The 25763-nt window shown below is 42.1% G+C and overlaps 1 protein-coding gene across 1 annotated transcript in view; it reads left to right on the forward strand.

The window, feature by feature from the left end:
• Positions 1-25763, forward strand: part of Ak9 (adenylate kinase 9) — a 110278-nt gene that overhangs the window by 18021 nt on the left and 66494 nt on the right. The window contains exons 8-12 of the mRNA XM_035440362.1: positions 9502-9630; positions 11496-11570; positions 14226-14324; positions 17851-17990; positions 18071-18251. Of these exons, the coding sequence (XP_035296253.1) occupies positions 9502-9630; positions 11496-11570; positions 14226-14324; positions 17851-17990; positions 18071-18251 (624 nt within the window). The remainder of the gene's footprint in view (positions 1-9501; positions 9631-11495; positions 11571-14225; positions 14325-17850; positions 17991-18070; positions 18252-25763) is intronic.

Here is a 25763-nt window from a genome sequence, read left to right on the forward strand (position 1 = left end):
TTGGTAGCCTGCAGAGTACCTTTCCATGTCATAGACACTGACACATGGGGGTGAAGTTCTGTGTGGGCACCAGCTCAACCTCTCCATGTTAAATGAGCTGTGTGGGTGTTACCATCAGCAATGGGACCTTACTGTCAGTTTATGGAGAGCAACCTATTGTATTGGCAAAAGCCTGGGTTGTTTGAAGATTTTTATGGGGCCCTTTTAGCTAACAACTCAAGTGGATGAAACTCACTTCTGGTACTGGAAACTTTGTTTGGTGACAAGAGATGGCCAGTAGGGGTTCCATCTCACTCATTATTTGGAGACTTCGTTAGGATCGCCTTAATATATTATAGGACGTTTCTACCACACTAGGTTTCTATACTGCTCTTCAAATGCTCTTCAGTTCTAGCCGTCCTCTCCCCTCATTTCCTCCCTCAGTCCCATTTCCTCTTCCCCTTTCCTCACCCCGTGTTCTCATACCTCCCCCTCCCAGGGAGATCCATGTGTCTCTCCTAGCCCCTTCCTCTATGCCTGTTCTCTGGAGGTGTATGGATTGTAGCTCAGTTATCATTTAGTTAACAGATAATTTTCAGATATAAGTGAGTACATACCATATTTATCTTTCTGGGTCTAGATTGCCTCACTCGGAATGTTGGGGGTTTGGGGGTTTTTTGTTGTTGTTGTTTGGTTTTTTTTTTTTTTTTTTTTTTTTTTAGTTCCATCCATTTGCCTGCAAATTTTATGACGTCATTTTTAAAGAACTGAGTAGTACTCCATTGTGTAAATGTACCATGTTTTCTTTATCCATTCTTCTGTTTTGAGATACCTAGGTTGTTTCCAATTTCTGGCTATTATGAAGAGAACAACAATGAACATGTTTGAGCAGCTGTCTTTGTGGTAGGATGGAACATCCTTTGGGTATATTCTCATGGGTGGTATAGCAGGACCTTGAGATAGATCAATTCCCATCCCAATTCCCACACTGACTTCCAAAGTGGCTGTACAAGTGTGTACTTCTACCAGCAGTGGAAGAGTGTTTCACCAGCATGAGCTGTCACTTGTGTCTTTGATCTTAGCCATTGACAGTTGTATGTGAATTTTGGATATTAGAACTCTCTTGGATGTGTAGTTGGTAAAAATCTTATCCTATTCTGTAGGCTGCCACTTTGTCTAATTGACAGTATCCTTTGCCTTACAGAATCGTTTCAGTTTCATGAGGTCCCATTTATTAATTGTTGATCTCTGTGCTGTTGGTGTTGTGTTCAGAAAGGCTTCTCCAGTGCCAATGAATTCAAGGCTATTTCCACTTTCTCTTCTATCAGGTTCAGTGTTTCTAGTTGAGGTCTTTGATCCACTTGGGCTTGAGTTTTGTTCAGGGTGATAAGTATGGATCTATTTGCATTCTTCTACATGCAGTCATTGAATTTGACCAGCACCATTTGTTGAAGATGCTATCTTTTTTTCTAATGTGTGTTTCTGGCTTCTTTATCAAACATCAAGTGTCCATAGGTGTGTTGGTTTATGTTCAGTTCAATTCCATTGATCAATGTGTCTGCTTTTATGCCAATACCATGCTGTTTTCTTTATAACTATGGCTTTGTAGTATAACTTGAGACCAGGAATGGTGATACCTCCAGTAGTTCTTTTATTGTTTTAACTATCCTGGAGAGAGAGAGAGAGAGAGAGAGAGAGAGAGAGAGAGAGAGAGAGAGAGAGAGAGAGAGAGTTTGCATATGAAATTGAAAACTGTCCTTTCAAGATCTATAAGTATTAAAATTTTGAGAGGGGTTGCACTGAATCTGTAGATTGCTTTTGGTAGGATGACCATTTGTACTATTTTAATCCTTCAGCTCCATGAGCATGGGAGATCTTTCCATCTTCTAATACCTTCAATTTCTTTCTTCAAAGACTTGAAGTTTTTGTCATGCAACTTGCTTGGTTAGAGTTACACCAAGATATTTTATATTATTTGAGGCTATTGAGAAAAGTGTCCTTTTCCTGATTTCTTTCTCTGTTTGTCATTTGTATCTAGAAGGGCTACTGATTTTTGTGAGTTAATTTTGTATTCAGCTTCTTTGCTGAAAGTGCTTGTTAGCTGTAGGAGTTCCCTACTGGAATTTTTAGGGTCACTTTGTATACTATCTTATCATCTGGAAATAAAGATGTTTTGACTTCTTCCTTCCCAACTTTTATCCCCTTGATCTCCTTCAATTATCTTACTGCTCTAGTCAAAACTTTAAGTATTATATTGAATGGGTATGGAGAGAGTGGACAGCCTTGTCTTTTTCCTAGTTTTAGTGGAATTGCTTTGAGTTTTTCTCCATTAAGTTGATGTTGGCAGTGAGGTTGCTGTACATTGCCTTTATTGTGTTGAATATGCCCCTTGTATCCCTAATTTCTACAGGACTATTATCATTAAGAGGTGCTGGATTTTGTCAAAGGCCTATTCTGCATCTAATTAGATGACCATACAGGGTTTTTTTCTTTCAGTTTGTTTATGCAGCAGAATACTCTCTTAGAGTATTTCTGTTGCTGTGAAGAGACACCTTGACCACGGCAACTCTTATAAAGGAAAACATTTAATTGGCGTGGCTCGATTACAGTTCAGAATTTCAGTCTATTTTCATTTTTGTGTAACATGGCAGTATCCAAGCAGACATGGTGCTAGAAAAGTAACTGAGAGTCCTACATCTTGTAGGCAACTGGAAGTGGTCTGTGACACTGATCAAAACTTAAGCAAAGAGATGTCAAAACCTGCCCCCCCCCCCGCCGTGTGACACACTTCCTTCAACAAGGCCACACCTACTTCAATAGCCACACCTCCCAATAGTGCCACTCCCCATGAGCTTATAGGGGCCACTTACATTCTAATTACCACAATTGCACATATTGATTTTTGTATATTGAGCCACTCTGTAAGTGTTACAGCTCTGAGGGGAAAGGTTTTCCCCAGTGCAAATGTTACAGCTCTGAAGGGAAAGGCAGCAGGAGCCAAGGAATACCACTGCACAGCATGCCTCACACAAAAGCTTTGTTGGGAAAGAAGCAAGATGGTGGCTGCCTCTGCTTGGGCTCGAAGCATCAAAGAGCTGAGCAGGAGGCAGGTTTTATGTAGTGTTTCTTCAGCAGAGCTTTCCAGGATGACCTGGGATTGGTGGGATTATATGTCCTTGTTTTAGGGCAAATTCATGGATTGGTGGGATTCTGTGGCCTGATCTTAGGGGGGGGGGCTTCTTTGTTTTGTTTTGTTTTCTGTAAGGTAGAGTTTGGCTGTCTGTCTTGAGGAGCTGAAAACAGCCATTATGGCCACTATAGTAGTATGGAGCTGGGCCTGGCCACTCATACCTTAAGGGGCTTACATTTCCCCCTTTTTTGTTCACCATTGATAAACAATATACTACTTCCTGTTGAGTGGGGGCATTGAAGTCCGTGGGGGTGTTGTGCCCAGAGTCTAGACCCCCAAAGACCACCAAGAAACCAGATCCAATGCAAAAGCAAAGAGTCTTTTTAATTACAAGTTCAAACCCAGGTCTCTCATCTGTCTGACTCAGCAGTGGAGCAGGAGAGACATCAAGCCACAGTGGAGCAGGACATTTATTGGGGTAGAGCAAGGAGGGATCTGGGGGTCTGCAAGTTGCCTAGTAACAGTTATGCATAGTAACAGTCTCAGGATTGCACACTTCCAGACTGGGGGAACCTGTCCTCAGTTGATTGGATAACTGCAGCGGCCAGAAAATTGCCACATTTAGTGACAGTTGCTGTGGTTACTACATTCCACCCTTATGAGTAAAACACATTTAGACCCTGCTAGCCTAGCCTCTGATTGGTTCTTTACCATATGGGGGATGTCTTGTGGTTTTTTTCCAGTAATTAGGACAAGGTAGGGCAAGGTCAGGGGCACAGCATATCTTGTTGAGTCAGGGGCCTGTCATGGCTGCAGAATTGCCAAATCAAGGGGCTGGTGAGGGCCTGGGCCCTTTGGGGCAAGCTTGGTCTTCACTGCCAGGTTATAATCTGGAGTTGCTGGCCAGTTGTTGGGGACTGGTAATCCTGTAATAGCAACTGATTCAAAATCTGGTTAGAAATCTTTTAGGTCTGTTGTTGAAGAAATCTAGACAAGAAGTTTATGAGGCAGAATATGGTTGGTAGAATTAAGAAAAGGAGGAGGAGGGCTAAAAGGGGTAACATTCTGTTGCCTATTGGACTGTCAGTGATCCACTGGTCAGAGGCATTGAGCTGTTTCTTACGTTTTTGGAGATATACCTGACTGGTTGACATAAAAACAACATTTCTCCCCGAGGAAGAGACAAAAACCACCTCTCTCTGCTGTTAGTCAATCTAACCCTCACTGATTTTGTGACACATGGTGGCTGGTGAGTCTGTTTGGCCCTGGAGGGTAAGGATGGTCTGAGCCACCCATTGGAGACCCTGGATGAACTGAGAAGTTAAGGTCTGAAACAAGGGAGGTGGGATCAGCAGCATCAAAAGGGTTATGTTAGGATGCCAGGACCTTTGATGAGTGTTGACTACTTCTTCTACCATGCCTATACCTTGGGGTTGAGAGAGTTTGGTGTATACTCTGTATTTGGGTCATGCCTGATGGGCAGCTGTGATAAATGCCACAGGAAAGTTTACCAGTAACCCCTGTCTCACTTCTGGGGTGCCATGGGTCCTTAATTAGGAAATAAAGATTCCCCAATCTGCATAAAAGGTAGAATGCCTTCCAGAATATGCACCATGTTTCCCACAGGACCAATAAAGACAGCCTCCATTAGTCTCTGGCCACCATCAACAGTGATCCCTAGTTTGATCATTAAGAAAGCGAGCATAGGGTACAATTTTTTAGAAGTCGCTTTAGGTGTTATAAAGATAAGTATCCCTTTTGGGCAACCTGCTGATGAGCAGACTCCAGGCCCCACCACACAAGTAGTCTGACTGAACTGTTATGTATAAGTTTCCTAAACCTTTGAAATCTTAATATAGCAGTATTGTAGAGGGGGAAAGAAATCAAAAACATGTTTCATTGCCTTAAGTTACTCTGTCATACTTTCACAGCGTGCTTTTAAAACCTAGCTCTCATATTCTCAGACCCTCATAACACTTTCTTACACTCTCAGAACTTGCTTTAGCTTTCACATTCTCCATCTAACCGTTTACCAGACACACCAGTAATTATTACTGAGCTCAGTCATTGCAAAGCAAGTTCCTTCTTAATGCTGAGACCCTTTAATACAGTTCCTCAAATTATAGTGACCCCAACCAAAAAAATTATTTCATTGATACTTTATAAGTGTAATTTTTCCAGTGTTGTGAATCATAATATAAATACCAGAGGGTTGCAGCCCCCACACAGGTTGAAAACCACTACTTTAAATCCTTCTCTCTCTCTCTCTCTCTCTCTCTCTCTCTCTCTCTCTCTCTCTCTCTCTCTCTCTCAGTCACTCACACACACACACACACACATAATTAAAAGGCCCACCTGACACAGGACAAGGATTTTTAAGGACACCTTTAAACAAACATGCTTGGGTCTAGAAGAGAGGAAGCCATAACTACAGTAGCAACTCCAGAGCCAGCTTTCCAGCAAAGCAGAACAGCACAAAACAACTTTAATATTATCCACACTCAAAAGACATTCAAATCCCTGTTGAACTAAGTGCAGTGACCGAAAAACCCAGAGATAAATTCTGAGGGCTGGCCCTCAAAGCAACCATGGAAAGTGCCACTAGCAATGGTGGCTGGTGACTGGCAGTGGCAGAAAAAAAAATAAAACAAAATCAATAAACACAGAACTCAGAAAGCTCACATGCGCAAAGGAGAACAGTCCAAAACCAAACATGTGGTGGTCACCATCATTCATCCATTCAGCTGGGCCTGATGCAATTCTGTCTCAGCTCCCTGCCAGTGGCCAGCCCTGGGGCTTGGCAGGTTACATAGAGGAGACAAGGGGTAGGAAAGCAAGGATTGAGCCAGGCCATTTGTGGTTGGGAGAATCTTGCAGCCTGACTGGCAGCCAGAGTGCTTCTTTATTTATAAAGAATTCAGTTAGATTCATGTTGTTCCAAAGCATAGATCTTATCATTTCTGTTCCTGGACACAAGTTTTAGTCATCATGGATAAACTATGGCACATCAGAGTTACCTTTTACAGCCATTTTTTCTCATCAACCCCATAACCCAGCTTCTGGGCAGCTCTTGTAAAAAGAAAATCTCCAAGCCAGCCTGGGCAGATTGTCATGTCCCAAGAAGTGTATTATTAACTCTTAATGGTCAGAGTGACCAAGGAAAAATCCTCAGGCCAAAACTGCTGCAGTTATTATTCAATTTCTGGCATAATACAATGTTTACATTTTATATCTTTATAGAATGCATTTATATGTCTAACCCTGGCATTCTTTTGTTCCTTGGTCACATGACACCACAGTGACTCTGCATGAGCTAACTTTTTCTAAGAAAGGGAGGTCCTGACACATCACATCCTCACACACACGCCTGTCCGAGGGTATAAGGAGAAGTGTTTAGGGCGTGGTTAGGGAATCACACTGGCACACTGAGGTTGTAGGCTCTCCTCCGTGATCCATGGCCTCACTAGTCCTGGGTTCCAGCACGAGGCATGATATTCCACCTACTGAGTGGGCTGTATGGCTCATATCTTAAGAGATTTTATTTAAACCAACGTAGTCAGATTTTTACCTGAACATGTAATAAAAATGGAAATTCTAAGAATGACAGATTTGGGGCTGGGAGATCTTTGTATTACTCTTGCTGGGTTTTTTTTTTTGAGATTATAATATAGTTCCACACTCCCCTTTTCCACTCTCCTCCCTCCAACCCCCACATCCACTTTTCCCCCTCCCTCTCCAAATTCATGGTTTCTTTTTCACTAATTGTTGTTATGTTTGTATCTGTCTATCTGTCTGTCTGTCTGTCTGTCTGTCTGTCTGTCTGTGTATTCTCAACTGCATAAATACAACCTACTCAGCCCATATAAAGTTACTTGTATGCATATGTTTCAGAGCTGACCATTTGGTATTGGATAACCATTTGGTGTGATCTTCCTCAGGAAAGCCTCTCTCCCACTCTCAGCGTTCCTTAGTTGCCCGCAGTTCTTTGTACAGGGCTGAAGCCTCGGGTGCTTCCCTGTCTGGATTTTTACTGGAACATGAAGACGAAGATTCTAAGTACAACACGTTTGGGTTTTGTACTGTCGAACCTCTGTGTGCATTTAACACTTCCATAACATGCCAGCATAGGTCACAACAGTTGCCATGACAGGCACAAGTCTGAGCTTTGATCTTTATTCTCCTCACAGCACTGTCACTTTCCAAAATCATATTCAATTTTTGCTTGCTTATAATCTGTGTGCCCTGCTGAATGTAATATTCCTATAAAGGGTGAGGATAGCTCCAGTGCCTGGACCAGTGCTCGGCAGAGAGTAAGTAACACAAAGCTAGGTAGTGACTGAATGGTTTAATTCAGCGAGCATGCTCACAGCACTGTCTGCTGCAAAGATGGAAGCATCTTTTACAGCAGGCAATATGAACTGAACACCTCAAAAAGCACAATCTTCAGCCCAGTTATTCCATTTTAGGAACTATTCCATTAGGATTTTAGAAGTGTAAATATATATTACTCAGTATAATACAAAATTGCTCACTGCAATATTGATTAAAAAAATCAGAAGCATCCTTATTTATCCAACTGTAGAATAATAAACAAGCCATCATGTATACATGGAAATTAATATATTACTTGATCAATTAAACTATTTAAGAAATCCCATAAAATGGTTTAAATAGATGACAAGAGTCAAACTGTGTGAATGATTTACGAGCATACATTGATAAAAACCTAGAAAAAATAACTATGATACTAAAGATGGTATAGGTGATGGTATATGCCTTTCATCCCAGCACTCAGAAGACTAAGGCCAGAGGACTGCAAGGATACCAGTCTGGGATACAATGGACTCAAGACCAGCCTGGGTTCCATAGCTGGACTCAGTTTGTTCCTTCTCAATAAGCAGAACAACAGATGCCATTTCTTTTGGGGAAAAGAGGGAAATTGGAATCCCTGAATACCTGAGCTTGTGACCGGTGCCTTCACTTATCCAGTGAGCAGTTATGGAGTGCCCACTAAATCAGGAGCACCATTCTAGGCATTTCATATACAACACTGACGTGGGGCATAGAGGGCCTAGACAAATGGCATTAAAAGCTGTTCCTGTAGAGGAACTGAGCTTTGTTCCCAGCTCAGTTCCCAGCTGCCTGGAGCTCCAAGAGGATCAACACCCCCAGCCTCCATAGGCATTCTCTCTCTGTATGTCTGTCTCCGTGTGTGTCTGTCTCTCTCTGTGTGTGTGTGTCTGTCTCTGTCTCTGTATGTCTGTCTCCGTGTGTGTCTGTCTCTGTGTGTGTCTGTGCGTGTGTGTGTGTGTGTGTGTGTGTGTGTGTGTGTGTGTCTGTCTCTGTGTGTGTGTCTGTCTCTCTGTGTCTGTGTCTGTCTCTCTGTGTGTGTCTGTCTCTCTGTGTATCTGTCTCTCTGTGTCTGTCTCTCTCTGTGTGTATCTCTGTGTCTGTCTCTGTCTCTCTGTGTCTGTCTCTGTCTCTCTGTGTCTCTGTCTCTCTGTGTGTGTGTGTGTGTGTGTTTCTGTCTCTGTGTGTGTCTGTCTCTGTCTTTCTCTGTGTCTGTCTCTGTCTCTCTCTCTCTGTGTCTGTCTCTCTGTGGGTCTGTCTCTCTGTGTCTCTCTGACTCTGTGTGTGTGTGTATCTCTCTGCCCTATCTCTGCTGTATGTTTCTTCTTGGTATTTAGCGATGTACTATTCAATCATGCGATTGACTGGATGATAGGATTCAGAGAATGTGCTAGCAATCAATACCCTCTTCATATTGCTAATATTCCTCATCAGTTAGAATTGTAGGTGAATGTTTATTCACTTCTGAGTGGCTCAAGACATGCTGTCTTTTCCAAAAGTCGCTGCTGTTCTTTTCAGAAGTAAAGCACTTTCCCTCCTTAGACTAGCATCGTGTTACATATGTGTCAACCGTTGATGCTGTCTTTTCCAGCCACAGCATGAGCTCCTGCAGTGCCCCACGTCAGTGTTGTATATGAAATGCCTAGAATGGTGCTCCTGATTTAGTGGGCACTCCATAACTGCTCACTGGATAAGTGAAGGCACCGGTCACAAGCTCAGGTATTCAGGGATTCCAATTTCCCTCTTTTCCCCAAAAGAAATGGCATCTGTTGTTCTGCTTATTGAGAAGGAACAAAACACTAGCAAGTACCAAGTTGATTTAAAGGTCAGTTTTCAATGAAGATTTCCAGGAGTGTTCCATCTCTAACACATGACGTACTTGGTCTCCATCCTTCCTCCTGCCCTTGCTTCTCACACAAGATGGTGTTCTGGGATGCCCATCATGTATCCGATAATAATTTCCATAAGAGTTAAACCCTATCTTTCCCTTATGTATCCCTGTGTAGTTAAACCCCGTCCCTCCCTTCTGGGTCCCCATGTAGGCATATATGGCTGAAATGCAGATGGTGACTGAAATTCTTCATTACCTGGTCCAGCGGCCTGAGGATTATTTGGAGAACATTGAAAATGCTGTGAAGCTTTACAAGGAAACACTTCTTAAAGCTTTAGAGGTGAGAACAAGATGTTGCTAGAGTGGGAATGTTGCCAGTCATGCTTCCTGTATCATTAATGGTTTTCAATTGAATGTTTAACCAAAGCCCTCAGACAAGGCTTTTGTCTCCGTGTCTCTTCTTTTTTTAAAGGTGTACTCATTTAGGGTGTGTGTGTGTGTGTGTGTTGATGTGGTATAAGTGTGTGGTGTGAGTGTGTGTGTGTGTGTGTGTGTGTGTGTGTGTGTGTGTGTGTGTTTATGTGTACCACATGTATCCAGGAGCCTGTGAGGGCCAGAAGAGGGTAAAGGAACCTGGGCTGTAGCTACAGGCAGTTGTGAGCCACCACCTGGGCACTAGGAACTGAACTTGGGTCCTCTGTGAGAGCAGAAGTAGTCCTAACCACTGAGCAATCTGGCCAGCCTCTCAGATGTCTTTCTCACAATTATGTTATTTTACTCCCACAAAGCACCCCTGGGCTGCTCGGGAAATTTAAATGTTTTGAAAAGTCACTGTGCTGTTTACAGAGATGGGAATATGAAGGTGGACCTCATCAACAAGATAAAAAGTTAAAACAGATCCCACTTTTTAACTCAGTTTGTCAGACTGTAAAACCTGAAACAGCCAGTGATGGCAGGAAAGAGTGGACATTCCCTTTGCAGTGCTTGTGAGACTTTTGAAATGTAAAACCTTCCAGAAACAGTAAACAATACCTACTGACATTATCACCTACTTTTAGAAACCTGGCCTTTCTCAGCCTCTGAGGACACCATGTGAAGATGCTTAGAAGGGAGGATTCAACAGGTGTTTGTGTGCAGTATTTATAGCAATGTGTGTGTGTGGGGGGGGACAGAGAGGATGGAAAATATGTTTGTCTGTCCTTCAGTGGCTGCTGTGAATCCAGTTACTTTGGTAATCATTGAAGAAAATATATTTTTAATTTTAAAAATAAGTAGAAATGCTTTAAAACAATTATCAAGATACTATAATCTAGTTAAATGTGAATACAAAAAGGGTGTTAAGTAAGCTTTGTAGCCACACTATGTGATCCTATACAGTCATGAAGATGTGACATCGACATGATCTTGTAAATATATAGGGGAATATTAATTATAACGCTTAGTGGAAAAGTAGGCACGAGAGTTTCAAAGACATTATTATCTCAAATAAGCAAAACAAAATTTTTTTTTCACAGAATAATCCAGTGCCTGGATTAAAGATCTTTTTCTTTGTATCCTTCTGTTGTATAAATTTTCTATAAAAATGTGCTCTACAGCCGGGTGGTGGTGGCACATGCCTTTAATCCCAGCACTCAGGAGGCAGAGGCAGGCGGATCTATGTGAGTTCGAGACCAGCCTGGTCTACAAGAGCTAGTTCCAGGATAGCCTCTAAAACCACAGAGAAACCCTGTCTTGAAAAAAAAAAAATGTGCTCTACAGTAATAAAAAGTGCAGCATGCTACTTAAATGTTATTATCTATATGAAGAAAGTACAGAATTTAAAAGTCAATCAGCTTTTTTATGGTTTCAAAAAATAGCAAAGCTACAGTTATGTGCTGCAAACCCTCAAAACATTTTGTGTTAGGAAGGACTTTTAAACTTTGGAGGAGAGGAAAATGAGGGGGGCAGCAGGAGCTGGGGGTGTAGCTCAGTGGTTCCTCAGTTGTCTGTTCTGGGCAAATCCCCAGCACCTCAGACAGGTGTTCATGGTAAGAAGGCTCTGCTTTTGCAAAAGATCTGTCCAGTGCTGAAAATGATAGGCTTTATAGCCTGCATGAGGTGAGTGAATTAGCTCTTAGGATTTCCTATTAGCTATTGAGATTTTCATCCCAAATTCGTCTTTCCCTCTGATATTGAGTTATCGAGTTTCTATTTTATTTTCTCCAGGAGGTAATGGCTGAGCATAATCCCCAGTATCTCATTGAGCTGGATGGGAATAAGTCCCCAGAGGAGCTCTTCTTGGTGAGTGCAGGGTGCAGCACAGGCGTCTTGCAGCCGAAATGTTTCAGTGTTGTATTTGTTTAGTGAGAATTCTATTTCTAATTTAGTGCCATTAATTTTTTTGTTTTGACATCTTAAAATTCCATATTGCATTTAATCATCTGTTCATGTTTAAGTCAAAGCTACATTTGAATTTAAATTTCTCTCTGACCACAGTGTCTCGAAGGAGATTAAAAGCAAATAGCAGATAATAAGCACAAGGACAGGAGACTGAATATTGGTAGTTATTAAGGGTATGAAACTTAAAAGCAGAATGCCACTTTACACCCACTCTGATGGTCAAAGATTTTGTTATGAATGAGATGCTAGGTCTAATACCTAAACCACAAATCAGTGAATAACACAAAACACAATAACGACTTTTTAAATCTCCTAAGTATCTGGCATAATGATAGAAATGCATATGGGAAGGAAGTTTCCAAATCCATGAGTGCCTCCCATTATATAGCATCCAATATATTGAGGAAAATAAATATACAAGTGGTGGTTTGTGTTATAGTTAGAGAAATAATAAGGTTTTATAGCAGAGGACAAAATCTGATGGTCATCTGTGTGAATTTCACTTAGAGGATGAGTAAGAATTAGACTTGAAGGCTATATGCGGGAGTGGGTGGGGCAGTGTCTGCTCATAGACACAAGAGTGGGTGGGACACAGTCTCTACTCATTGATGCAGGAGTGGGTGCAACATAGTCTGTGCTCAGGAAGAGTCTGTACAAAGGGTCAAGAAAGAGGAGAGCAAACTATAGGAACTGAACTTAGGGCTGAAACACAGGGGGTGAGGTAGGAAGTATGGAGCAGTCATGGGTTCTATAGAACTGGGAAGAGCCTTCAATTCAAGAATGCGGGCCTCATCATGAGGGAGCAGGTAGCCAGTGAGATGTTGGAAGCCAGAAAGCTAACAAATCTACTCAGACTTCAGTCTGAGGAAAAAGTAGTGGAGACACAAACTGGTGGTAGGCTAGCTACTTGTGGCTTTCACAGTCAACCCAGCAGAAGATGGTGGCCTAACCTATGCCAGTAGCAATAACAGTGGACAGAAAAGGGGATAAGAAGGAAGAAATGTTTCAGAAGTCTGCATGGTGGGACCTGGCCAGAAACTTAGCAAGGGAACTAAGAGAGGAAGAATTGAAGACAATGACTTATCTCATCAGTGGCACCATGATAAAGACACCAATGGTGGGGCCAGTTCAGAGAGAAACCCTCACATGGGCTATGTGCCTACAAGATTACAGAGCTCTCTCCTCTGTACCAAGGCCAGTGGTCATGTTCATTCTTCAGCTAACTGAATCTCAAAGTGGCATCTGCCACAGCTGTTCATTACTCTTTCCCGATTGTGTCTTTTCTTGGCCTCTAGGAGCCCCACATTGTACCTGTATCAGTTTCCTAGAGTTTTCATGGCAGAGTTCCACAAATCAGACAACTGAAAAGTACATAACTTACTCACTCATAGTTCTGAAAGGTGACAGTTCAGAGTCAAGGGGCTGTCAGGGTAGTTCATCCAGGCCATCTGCCCCAATCTCACCTCTTGCAGCTTTTGTAGCCTTTGGCATTTTATGGTCTATAACAGCATAAACTTCAATGCCTGCCTCTTCTTCACTGGGCTGTCTTTCATCTACCTAAGGAGGAGGGCCAGGGCCAGAGGCCAGAGTATCATGGGTTGAATTTGTCCTCTAAAAATATTTCAGAGATCTAACTGTAGTCTGTGAATGTGACCATATTGGAACATGAAGTCTTTGAGTATTCATTCCAGGTAAGATAAAGTCATATTTAATTAGATTGTCTTAGTCCAATTGTCTTGTCCAGTCAGAGAAGCAGAAGGCAGCAGTATAACAAGGGAGAGAGAGACAGATAGACAGAGAGAGAGAGAGAGAGAGAGAGAGAGAGAGAGAGAGAGAGAGAGAGAAGTCATGCATACAGAAGCTGAGAAACACCAAAGAGCTAGGACTGAGACTTGGTTAGTTCAGACTGTGCCTACCATATGTGAAGCTCCAGCTTCCATGTCCTGCACTGCACAAAGTGGGCATGATGGCATATGCTGTAATCCTGTGGTGATATCTTGATTGTGCAAATAAAGCTTGTCTGAAGGTCAGAAAATGGAGCTTGCCACTAGCTAACCATAGAGGTCTGTGCAGACAGACAGGAAGTGAGGTAGCTGGGAAGAAACGGGAGATAAGCAGGGGGAAACAGGAAGTTGCTCTCTTGTCTGCTGAGACACTAAGGAGGTAAGGCATGACTGTGACTTGCTCCTTCTCTCTGATCTCTCAGCATTTTCCTCTATATCTGACTCCAGGTTTTTATTACACATAACCCCAGTGCTCGGGAGGTAGAGACAGGCAGTTCACAATTTCAAAAGCATTCTCAACTACATATCAAGTTTGAGCACAGCCTGAGATGCATAAAACATTGCCTCAAAAGATCAAAATAAGAAAAACAAAACAAAACAAAAAAGAAACACCAAAGATTTACAGTAGTGAATAGAAGCCAGGAAAGCCCAAGTGGGGTTCCACTCAGAATCTCAGAACAAGCCTGAGCCTGAACCATGGGCCCATGACTTTTTCATGAGGTTTGACATACTCAAGTGCCAATATATTCAAATGTCTGTTCTTTAAATTTAGACAGTTATAGACCGCCTGAAATACTTGAATCTAAGAAGAGCTGCCATTGTCACCAAGCTGCAGAGTACAGAAGAAGAAATAAATGACATAATAGACACCGTAAGTTCAACTGACCTATTTAAAAGCCTGCCTATTCAATGTTAGCTGTGTCCTGAGGGTGTACCTCCTAAGGTCTAAGGGATAGCTCTCCATAAGGATAGCTTCTTCCAGGAAGAAGCTATGACCTGAGCACACTACTCTTTGTGACACTAAGTACAGCCAGACAGAGATTTCCAAAGGATGAATGCAGGGGTAAAATCAAGCAAGCATTCATGGCCATGCCCTGAAGTGACTGCTGTGCTGGCTCTGATGGGCGGAGGCTTGATGATGGGTGTGATGCTGGTCAAACAGTTAACTGTCTGGCACTGAGGGTTGAAAGGATTTTTAGTTGGAGGATTTGGTGTAGTCAGGGAGGTTTACCTTAGCCTATATGCATAGACAATGTTAAAATAGTGGAACTGTAAGTAGATATCAGAATTTAAATAGGCCAGTAGTTACAGAGGTCATTTTGTTATCCCGCACCATGTAACCTGGAGGGCTCAACAGGTCAGTGCAGGTGAAAGTGTGAACTGGTTCGGCAGAAGAAGGGGGGTGGACACAGTCTGGAGAAATAGCTGTGAGAAACATGTGTGCTTCCCTTTGACATAAAAGGCCAGGAGTTGTGAATGTGTCCATCAGGATAGATTATCTCCATGATCCAAAATAAAGTCTGTGTCCATTTAATTCTCGGAGCTTTGTGGGGCTGGAGAAATGATTTAGTGGTTATAAGTGCAAACTGCTCTTGCAGAAGACCTAGGTTTGCTTCCCAGCACCCACATGGTGGCTCGCAACTATCTGTAACTCCAGTGCCAGGCAATCTGACCCCTTCTTCTGTCCTCCTCAGGCACCAGGTGCACATATATACATGCAGGCAAAGAGCCATACATAAAAAATAAAAATAAATCTTAAAAAATATCTGAGAACTTCATCATTATATGTTCGATGAAGCTACTGGGTTAAAGGTGGCTGATCTGCCAGCTTCTGTGTGTTTTGAAGGACCCTAGACACGTGCTTTTCAACTAAGGACAGGTGATGTTGATAGAATCATTACAGTGCCACATGTAAAGCTGGGACTTTGAGCCCTGACAGTATAGTGGAGGCATGTAGAAAGCTCTTGAAACACACTAATGCCAAAGACCACTTCAAACAGAATTTCTGGAGTAGGATCTAGTACTGATAAAGCAAAACAAAATGTGGCATTAAAAGCACACATTAAAAAACAAAAAAACCCTAAAACTTGGATATACCAAGACCTTGTCAGCAGAGTGAAAAAGTAACCCACTCGATGGAGAGTGATATCTACAAATCACACATGCAGCAATGGTCTACTATCCAGATACATGAAGAATCCTCCAAAATATAGCAACAAAGAAACCAGTTCGTAAGTAGGCAAGGGAACTGAGTAGACATTTCTCTAGAGCAAACATATAAATAGCCCATGATATCATAAAAAGGGCCTAGACAAATAGTTCAGTGGTTAAGAGCACCAGCTGCTCTTCCAGAGGACCTGGTTTTCACTCGGCGCCCACAAGGCAGCTCACAACCTTTAGTAGCTCCAGTTCTGGCATCTTAAGCACTTGCCCTCACACGTACATACCCACATGCTCTCACATGCTCTCATACGTGTTCAGTAAATACGTTCAGTGTTACTGATCATGGGGAACTGGCAATCCAAAGTACAGTGATACCTCCCTCACATTCAGAAGAATGTTACCCAAAGATCAGGATGTCGAGTTCGAGTATTAGCAAGCATGGGGGAAGCTGGAACTCGTTTGCATTGTTGCTCTCAGATTAGGGTTCAAGAGGCACACTGAGAATTACCAGGAACTAAGGAGTTTATTAGAGGAGTCATCAGTGCCGTGGACAGACACAGATAGAAAACAGTGTACTAGGGACTCTGAGGTAAGTTCAGGCTCCACTGCCAGAGACAGCCAGCATTGTGGGCAGGGTCTAGAGAGAGTAAATCAGGGCTTACTAGCAAAAGTAGAGTCTCTTCTTAGACCCTTCGGAGATAGGGGGTGGAGTTCAGAGCACATGCCCATCGGCCAGGCTCTTGATTCCTAGGAAGGAGGCAGGGAAAGGGCACAGAGGCCCCTTTGACATAAACTCAGGTCCCCCAGTGAGAGATCCTGGAACCTGAAGGTCTGCTAGTTAGGTAATTAAAGACAACACCTCAGTCGGGTGCCTGCAGGTGACTGTGGAAGAGGAAGCCTGCTGCTGGTGCTGGTGCCTGAGCAGGAGCTGCATTCTAACACAACATTATATAATATTGCAGATATAAAATGGTGCATCTACTTTTTAAAAGTAACTGAGTGGTTCCTCAAAAAAAAAATACTTTTAGTACTTTTAGACATTTCCTCCAAAGAACTGAAAGTAGGAATACAAAGAGCTAAGTGCATGTAGTCTTGAAATTCACTCTCAGTCACCAAAAGGTGGAACCCTCCAGTGCCTATCAGTGAGTGGATGGCTGAACAACATAGGGTATTCTCACATATTGATTCACAAATGGTGGAATACTATTTGGCCCTAAAAAATAAAAAGCTTAGAGCCAAGTTGTTAGCACACGCCTTTAATCCCAGCACTTGGGAGGCAGAGACAAGCAGATCTCTGTGAGTTCAAGGCCAGCAAGTTCAGCAAGGGTTACATGGTGAGAACCAGCCTTAAAACAAACAAAACAAAAACATGAGTTTGAGGTCAGTGTGGTCTACCGAACGAGTGCCAGGACAGACAGGACTACATAGAAAAATCTTGTCTGAAAAGCCAATAAACAAAGAAACAAAAACCAAAAACCAAACAAAAACAAAACAAAACAAAAACCCAAAACAACCAAACAAACAAACATCAGAAAACAGCTTGGACTCCAATTCATTCTAGACTAAGAGTCCCATACATCTTAAAAGTTTATCAGTAAGATATTTTCAGATTTTGATTTTTGAAGTAGATGATCAAAAATTCCCTGTTACATTTATTACCTCATGAGAAAAAATTTATCTGTAAAATTTAAATGAGATTTTCTTAAAGAGATGAAAACTGGATGAGAGAGAGAGAGAGAGAGAGAGAGAGAGAGAGAGAGAGAGAGAGAGAGAGAGCTGAAGTGGTAAAGGCACTTGCCAGCAAACATGGCAGCCTGAGTTCAAACTCTGGAACCCACGCGGTGGAAGGAGAGGACTGATGCCACTCTGTTCCCTATGCTACCCACATGTGTGCTGGCACACATACACACAAATACACACACACACACACAGGTACACACATGCACACACATGCACAGGCGTGCACACACACATGTACACACACATACACACATGTGCACACACACATGCACCAATGAATGCTCGTGCAGATAGATTTTAAAGAAATGAAAACTAATGTCTTTAAATCTTAGCTGAGTGCAGAACATCATATCTGACCCCAAAGTTAACATGTGCATTCTAAATAGTGCCTTAAATATGATCTTGTTAAGTATGATCATATAACTGTGAGCTATTTGGTACTGCTGACGTCAGCAAAGCTGAGGCCCTCCTTCTGATGTAGCATTTTTTCACAGGAAGAGCTGTTCCGTACACTCTCAGCTTATAAACTCATTGCACCACGGTACAGATGGCATCGAAGCAGGTGGGCACGTTCTTGTCCCATATCCTTAAAGGATGGGAACATTTATTCGGGATCAGTGGATTGTGCTGTGAGGTTAGTAAACTTTCCCGAACCTACATTTTAAAACTGCCCTGTGATGCTTTCAGTTGTTTACTCTTATGGTGTGTTCTAAGTTTTCTAGGTAAAATGTACTGCCTTTCTTCTGAAGAAACATTAAAGTTATTCTTACTGAACCCCCGCCCCTGCCTTCTACCACCTATGCCAATTCCACCGTGTAAAATCTTTATATTTGGGCCCAGAACCTCAGGGAGAACAACGCTGGGCACTCTGCTTGCAGAATACTTCAAAGGAAGGGTAACTATTTGTCTATTTGTTGTTTTAATTGTAGACTTTTAACTGCACTTGGTAGTTGGGTTGCCATGGGGAAGGCATCTCTCCCTTGTCATTGGTGCTGCTAGCTATAGTCCTTCCATGTTTCCACAGCCCCCATATCTCCAGCCGCCATCTCCTGGGTCATACTCCTACTGACCCCTTCACCCCCCACCCCAGTTTCACACCTATACTCATTCCTGAGGATTTCTGTATCTGTAAATACTATCCTCACAGCATGCGGGCGCCCGTATTGGCTTCATTCCCTCCCCTCAGTGATCATGTTCTCCACTCTAAAATGTAAAGAAATTGTATTTAGATAGCAATAACAGCAAGCATCTAAAGGCAGGCAGGCAGGCTCAGAATATGACTAAAGGCAAAGCCAAAAGATTTCATAAGGGTTGGAACATAGAGAAATTACTGAAGATTAGTGTGTGTAGAAGGCTCCCTGTGAAAGCAGGCTTGGCAAAAAGATGGTGTGGTCAGAGAAACCGTGTGAGAGTTCTGAGAGCACTCAAAACATGGCTGAGGGAGGGGTAACAGAGAAGAGGAACCAGTGAATTATAATAAAATAAACCCCCGTATTACCAATCACCCAATGTAAATACAGAATCCCCATATTACCAATCACCCAATGTAAATACAGAATATCCTTAGTTCCCCATGAACAATGTCCATGCTTCTTCCAAGTGCCCATCCCACATGCCTCCACATATCCCCACAAGGTAACTATAGGTAGTTAACTTCCACACGCCTATGCTTTTGTGATGGAAGTATATATTAAGTGCCTCAGACTGAAGTTTTGTGTGTGTGTGTTTTTAAACTTTATGAACTTAGTTTATATCCTTTATAACCCTGTAATTGTAATAGCTGCCCGTGTTACTACGTGCAGCTAGAGTTCATTATCTTTGCTTTATGAACTTTTGGAAAGAAAACTCAGGTTGATTTCAGATTGAGGCATTATGAACAATTCTCATAAAGCTTTTTGCATGAGTCTTTCGCACATACATACATATCTGTGCTTGGGAACTCTGTCCAGTAGGGCTGCTGCTGGTACTGATGAACTATGCATGTGTTCTTTCAGCTTGTGCAGACAATCCCACACAGCTCTGCTACCTTACGCCCCATTAGCTGATTGCTATGTCATATCTCTGACAACTCTTGTTTGGGGGATCTTCCTAATTTTAACCACTCTAGTGTGTCTGGTGATATCTCGTTTACCTAATGACTCGGGAAGTTGGACATTTTCATCTTTATTGGCCATTCATATATTGTCTTTTTGAAGTGGGTGTCCACCTATCTTACCCATTTTTATTGTATTTCTTATATTTTAGTAGTGTAGAGTGTACATGTTTGTATATCATTTTGTTGGATAAACAATATGGATATTTTCTATCATTTTGTGGTGACCATTTCATATGTCTCCTTTTCATTTCCAATTTTATTACTTTGACTCCTCCATCTTTCTTTTTCTTCATTAGGCTAAGAGTTTGGTTTTTTAACCTCATTTTTGCAAATAACCAAAATTTTGTTTCATTGCTTCTTTGTATTTTTCCTTTAGTCTCCATTTCATTTCATCTTGCCCTAACTTTTGTTAGTGCTTTTGGGAGTAGCTTGTTGTCTGAAGTCTAAGCTGTATAATTATCTATTTGAGAGCATTTGAGGTTTTTAATCTAAGCACCCACTAGCTATCAACTTCCCTCTTAGAGCTGCCTTCACTGTGTCCCCAAAAGCACTCAAGAGTTGTGTTTTCATTTAAATTAATATTCCAGGAATTTTTTTAGTCTCCTTCCAGTTTTAATTCAATGACCCTGGCCATTCAAGAGTGTGTTGTCTCAAGGGCTCAGGGGATAGCTCTGGAGTTAACAGTGTCTGCTGATCTTCTACAGAAGCCAAGCTCCGTTGCCAGCATGGTATCAGGTGCCTCAGGATTGCCTGCAATTCCAGCTCCAGGGTCAATGCCTTCTCTGATCTTCATGGGCACTCACATGTATGTGTCATACACAGAGGTATACACATACATACACATACATGAAAACTTTTAAATAAAAAAATTAAAGGGTAGTGTCCAATCTCCAAGTATTTGTATAATTTCTGTGGCTTCTCTTGTTATTAGTTTCCAAGAAATTATTTAAACTCTTTTGTATTTGTTAAGACAGCTGTTATGGAATATTCTTTAGTGTCTGTTAAAGCCATTTGGTCTGTAGTTCAAGTTAACTTTCAAGTTTCTTCATTAAATTTTAGTTTGGATAACCTATTAACTGATGAGAGTAAGGTGTAGAAGTCACCCACTAATATTGTTATCAGGACCTACCTGTTTTTTTTTTTAATGAAAGTTGGAGCCATGGAATTTGATTTATGTATTTCAAATTGTTGTGAATTCTTGGTGTACTGCTCCCTCTATTAATATGTACTGACCATCCCATTCTTTATAAATAATTTTGAACGAGTTTTATCAGAAGAGTTGTGCCAAGTGTTTTGGCCTCTGCCTACTTGGTAGAGTGTCTTTGATGGTGAGGTGGGGTGTTTTTGTTTGATGGTTTTGTTTTTGTTGTGTTTTTTAGGCAACAGATGGTTTAAGCCAATTGACTACACTAGAATCTAGGAGTCTGGAATTGGGATATTTGAGGTGTTTCTTGGTGTGCATATCTGGTCTCATCTTTTCTGTGTGGGGCTCTGGTAGAGAGTTGTTCTTCCCTTTAGGTGGAATCACAGAGGAATGAAGATGGGCTAGAAAGAAAGACTGAAGGGGTCCACCAGAGAAAAAGAGGGGGACCCTGGGTCCCCACCAAAAGGCCCAGTCACTAGGGACAGAGGTAGGCCTGGAGAAGGGGCTCCTGCGGCAGACTGTGGCAGGACTAAAAGCAAGTCTGGAGAGACTAGAATGGAGGTCAGGGAGGAGGAAGGTTCCCTACTTAGTGTTTGACTGAGGGTTCCTGGTAGAGAGTGGCTCTGTGGGCGGGTGGTGGGGGTCAGCAAAGTCACAAAGGAATGGAGATAGGATAGAAGGAAAGACTGAAGGGGGAATCAGGAAAAACTAGGGGATCCTGGGTCCACAGGAGGCTGTGCCTTTTTCTTCCATGTTGATGTTTGAATGTCGTATTTTCTTGACGTCATCCCCATCCCAAACATTCTGTGCCTTATTGTCCCAGACTATTGGATACACTTTTGGCATGTTTGTTCATTTCTTAAAATAAGATTCATTGAGGTTTTTATTCCCAACATTTCCCCCTTTATTTTTTTTAATTCGAAAGCCCAGGCTCTGCTGGATTTCTTCTCTCTGCTGCTCATCTTTCCATCCCTGTTCCTGATGGTCTCATCCACACACAGATGTTCTCACCCATGCCATCTGCTGTCCTTCCCAGATCATGGGCTGCTTTCCTTACTTCAGCATTCTGCTCTTCTGTGTATTGTCTTAGGTCGCTGGTCGTTTCTCTAAGCAAACTTTTTAGTCTTGACAAAGCATTTTACTCATCTCAGTACTTTTGAACTCAGTAGCTGGGTCTTTTAAAAAAGCTGTGCTACCTTGCTTCTCCATGCTCCTTTGTCCTGGTGTTCATCATCTGAGGGTTTGGATATCTTTTCCTATTTTATTTCTTGGGGGTTAATATCCTGTGGAACTCATGAAGGAGAAAACAAACTCCTGAAACAATAAAAAAAATACAAGATAAAGACATACACTTAAAGTTAATAAAACCCACTAATGCACCACAAAATTAACACAGAAATGAAAATGGAAAACATAATATTAAGAAGTAAATTAATAACGTAAATGAATAAATAGCAAGTGAATGAGGTCAAAGAATTATGCATTGAAAGGGGAAAAAACAAAGGATAAAATAAAAATAGGAAAAGTGCATGATGAAGGGGGTAGGAAGAGATTAAAATAAAAGATATTGTCCAATAATGAAAAGTGTAAAATATTTAATGGATAAGGGCAACAAAAATAAAAATAAATAAGTTTCTAACAACAAGATAAAGATTAGAACATTGATGAAAGTATAGTTTTTAACATGGTGTGTCAGAGTGGCAGTTTTGGGGGTCCTTGGAATTGGAATCTGCCAAGTATATGGGAAGAGAAGGGTCAGTTGATCTTGTGGGGTCCCATCTTTCCTAAGATTTATGCTCCTTCACTGCCTGTGCTGGGTAGGTGTCCTCTTCTCAATAGCTTACCTCCTTAACACACTGCCCTATTTTGGTCACACAAAGGATTGCAGCTTCTAGGTGGTATGTACCTGAGGTGGCTAGCTCCTCTTCTAGCTGGAGGAGTGCCTCTTAAGTCCACTGGTAACTAGGCAAGTAGCTACAGCTCTGAAATCAGAATAGGCAGAACTGTCTCCACATTTTCTAAACCCAGGAACATCCATCATGCTGGAGGGATCCAGCCTTGGGCATAAAATAGTACTCTGGAGCCCCAGGGTTCTCAGCCTCTTTAGCAGAGAACATCTCTGCAGATAGCTAGATCCGAAATGTATTTGTTCAAGCTCCAGAGGTCTATCCATCCACAGACCTCAGGCCCAGGGATATTAAATTCCAAAGTTCTTCTTAGTCAAGCAGGGCAGCTGCTTGAGACTGTACTTTCAGCTTGTCTGTGTCTGGCTCTCCTGAATTCCAGGACAGTTTCTCACAGCCATCTGTCACCCTGGAGCTGGAGCCATTTGAATTCAAGGTCCTTACTTGTGACTGTTCCCTGTTCCGGGATTCTCTAACACCCAGAGTGGCTAAGTTTTACCAGGTTCACTCAAGATGATGCCCAGTCATGCGAAATATGTCATATTAATATCAAGTCACGGAGAATGACAAAGGGGATTCCTCTCCCCTGCTGGCCTGTCCCCCAATTGGAATCACTGTCACATCAGAACTTGCTACTGGGTTGGAGTCCTTTAAGGACTGTGGGCTTGTCCTGAGGTCAAGACGGCTCGTGGCTTTCCACCAAGGCCACTTGGTTAACTGTTCTTAGGCTTCTGCGGCTTCTTTTCACCGTGCTGCTCCTCTGTTCTATGACTCTGTGGATCACCAGCCTCTTGCTCATCCTCCCCTTGTGATGGAGTCTGTTCTTCTTCCAACTCTCCTTCACCGTGTCACATGCAGTCAGCTTCTAACCAACCGTTCTACCAGGAAGTCCTACTCAACTCATTTAAAACAAATTCCACCTATAGGAGAGAAGAAAATGAAGTACAACTTTTTAATGGGAGGCACATTGTCTTAATCAGTGTTCTATTGCTGGGAAGAGACACTGTGACCATGACAACTCTTTTTTTTTTTCTTTTGTTTTTTTTTTTGTTGTTGTCGTTTTTTTTTTTTTTTTTTTTTTTTTTTTTTTTTTTTTTTTCCGAGACAGAGTTTCTCTGTGGCTTTGGAGGCTGTCCTAGAACTCACTCTTCTAGACCAGGCTGGTCTCGAACTCACAGAGATACACCTGCCTCTGCCTCCCAAGTGCTGGGATTAAAGGTGTGCACCACTAACGCCCGGCTCCATGACAACTCTTATAAAAGAAACCATCTAATTGGGGCTGGCTTAGAGTTTCAGAGATTTAGTTCATTGTCATCATGGCATGGAGCATGGTGGCAGGGAGGCAGACACAGCCCGGTGTGGAAGAAGTAGCTGAGAGCTACATCCTGATCCGCCCACAGGGGGAGAGAGAGAGAGAGAGAGAGAGAGAGAGAGAGAGAGAGAGAGAGAGAGACTGGGCCTGACTTGGGCTTTTGAAATCTCAAAGCCCAGCTCCAGAGACACAATTCCTCTAACAAGGCCACACCTCCTAATCCTTTCAAATAGTGTCACTCCCTGGTGACCAAGCACTCAAATCTATGAGCCTGTGGGAGGCCACTCTTACTCAAAGCTGCAGACACACATCAAAGGCTGTGTGGAATATTTTTAAACCATCACACATGCCAAACAAAGGGGTATTTTAAAATGTGAACAGATAAATCAATATCAGAAGAAGCCTCAGTGAGAAAAAATATCAAATGGGCAATGCATATAAATAGCCATTAAATACTAGGAAAAAAAAGATATCACATCCCTGATAAAGCACAGATGCTAAGACACAAAAGATATGTTATATTAATAGCATCAGTACATTTTAAAGATTACATGAAAGCAAAAGAGGACTAGTTGGAAAGAGGGAGGGGTCAAAAGAGTGTGGGGGGCAGTAAAAAGTGATAGGGTGAACATGTATGAAAATAGCATATATATAATTGATATGTGCTAATAAAAGCAAGAGAAAAAAGAAAAAAAATTCTGCTATTAACACCAAATACTGATGTGCAGCCAGGACAGGGAAACTACAGTCTGGAACTGTTGAGAAGAATGTAACCATCAGTCATTGGAAATCTAGCCTATAATCCATGCTGAGCCTTTGAATTTCAAATCTAGTTTACGAATTTTTCTAAGGAAACTGTCACAGGGCTAGAGATAGGATTCAGTGGTTATGAGAACTGACTGTTCTCCTGAAGGACCTAAGTTCCATTTCCAGCACCCACATGACGCACAACCATCTGGAGTTCCAGTGTCAGGGAGTCTGACGCTGCACTATGCATATACAGGATTCACAGACATACATGCAGGCAAAAACACCAATACCCATAAAATAAATGGATAAAAAAATTTAGAAAAGAAATTTTGTATTTGGAATTGAAGATACACAGACTGTAATACTCATCATAGCTGAGCTTCTACCTAAATATATATTTTAAAAAAAGAAAAAACAAACATCTGCATCATGGGACTAGAGAGATGCTTTGTTCAGTGAAGCACTTGACATACAAACATGAAAATGCAAATTTGGATCTGCAGCCCCCCTGTGAAAATCCAGGCATGGCAGCACATCTGTAACCTCAGAAACAGAGAGGCAGAGCCAAGCCGGTCCCTGGGCTCACTAGCCTGCCAGCCTATCCAAATCGGTAAGCTTTGACTTCAGTGAGAGAACTTGTCTCAAAAATGAGGTGGAGGGCAAGTGAAAGGGATACCTGACATTGACCTCTGGCCTCCACACACACAGTCACACGCAGTGCATGGGACACACACACACACACACACTGGCTCTCAGAGCTACATGCATGTGTGTGCAATCCAAATAGCTCATACACACATATGCAGTACACATACTCACCCAAAAATCTGTACTAAATACATACTATTCATACTTTATGTTGTGACTTATTCATCTAATACAACTCTGGGTAGCCATTAAAATATGATGTAGAGATAAGTGTTTTGCCACAGAATAAAGCAACACAGTAAGAAGAGGAATGGAGTCTGAGGATCTGCAAGTACTGGTTACAGTTAAAAGGCACAGATGAAGCTCCTTCTAAGATCCACTGTCTAACATCCACCTCACGAGTTAACCACTAGAATGTCCAGAGAATTCTAACCCAAATATTTGAAACAGGCAAAGGTTGAACATATGCTTATGCAGAAAACAGTGAGTGCAAAATAAGCACACAGGGGTGACCTGGACTAGGAGATCATCCTGAGAGAGAGGACCTGGAGGTC

Source organism: Cricetulus griseus, chromosome 2, assembly GCF_003668045.3.
Source record: "Cricetulus griseus strain 17A/GY chromosome 2, alternate assembly CriGri-PICRH-1.0, whole genome shotgun sequence".
Taxonomy (NCBI): domain Eukaryota; kingdom Metazoa; phylum Chordata; class Mammalia; order Rodentia; family Cricetidae; genus Cricetulus; species Cricetulus griseus.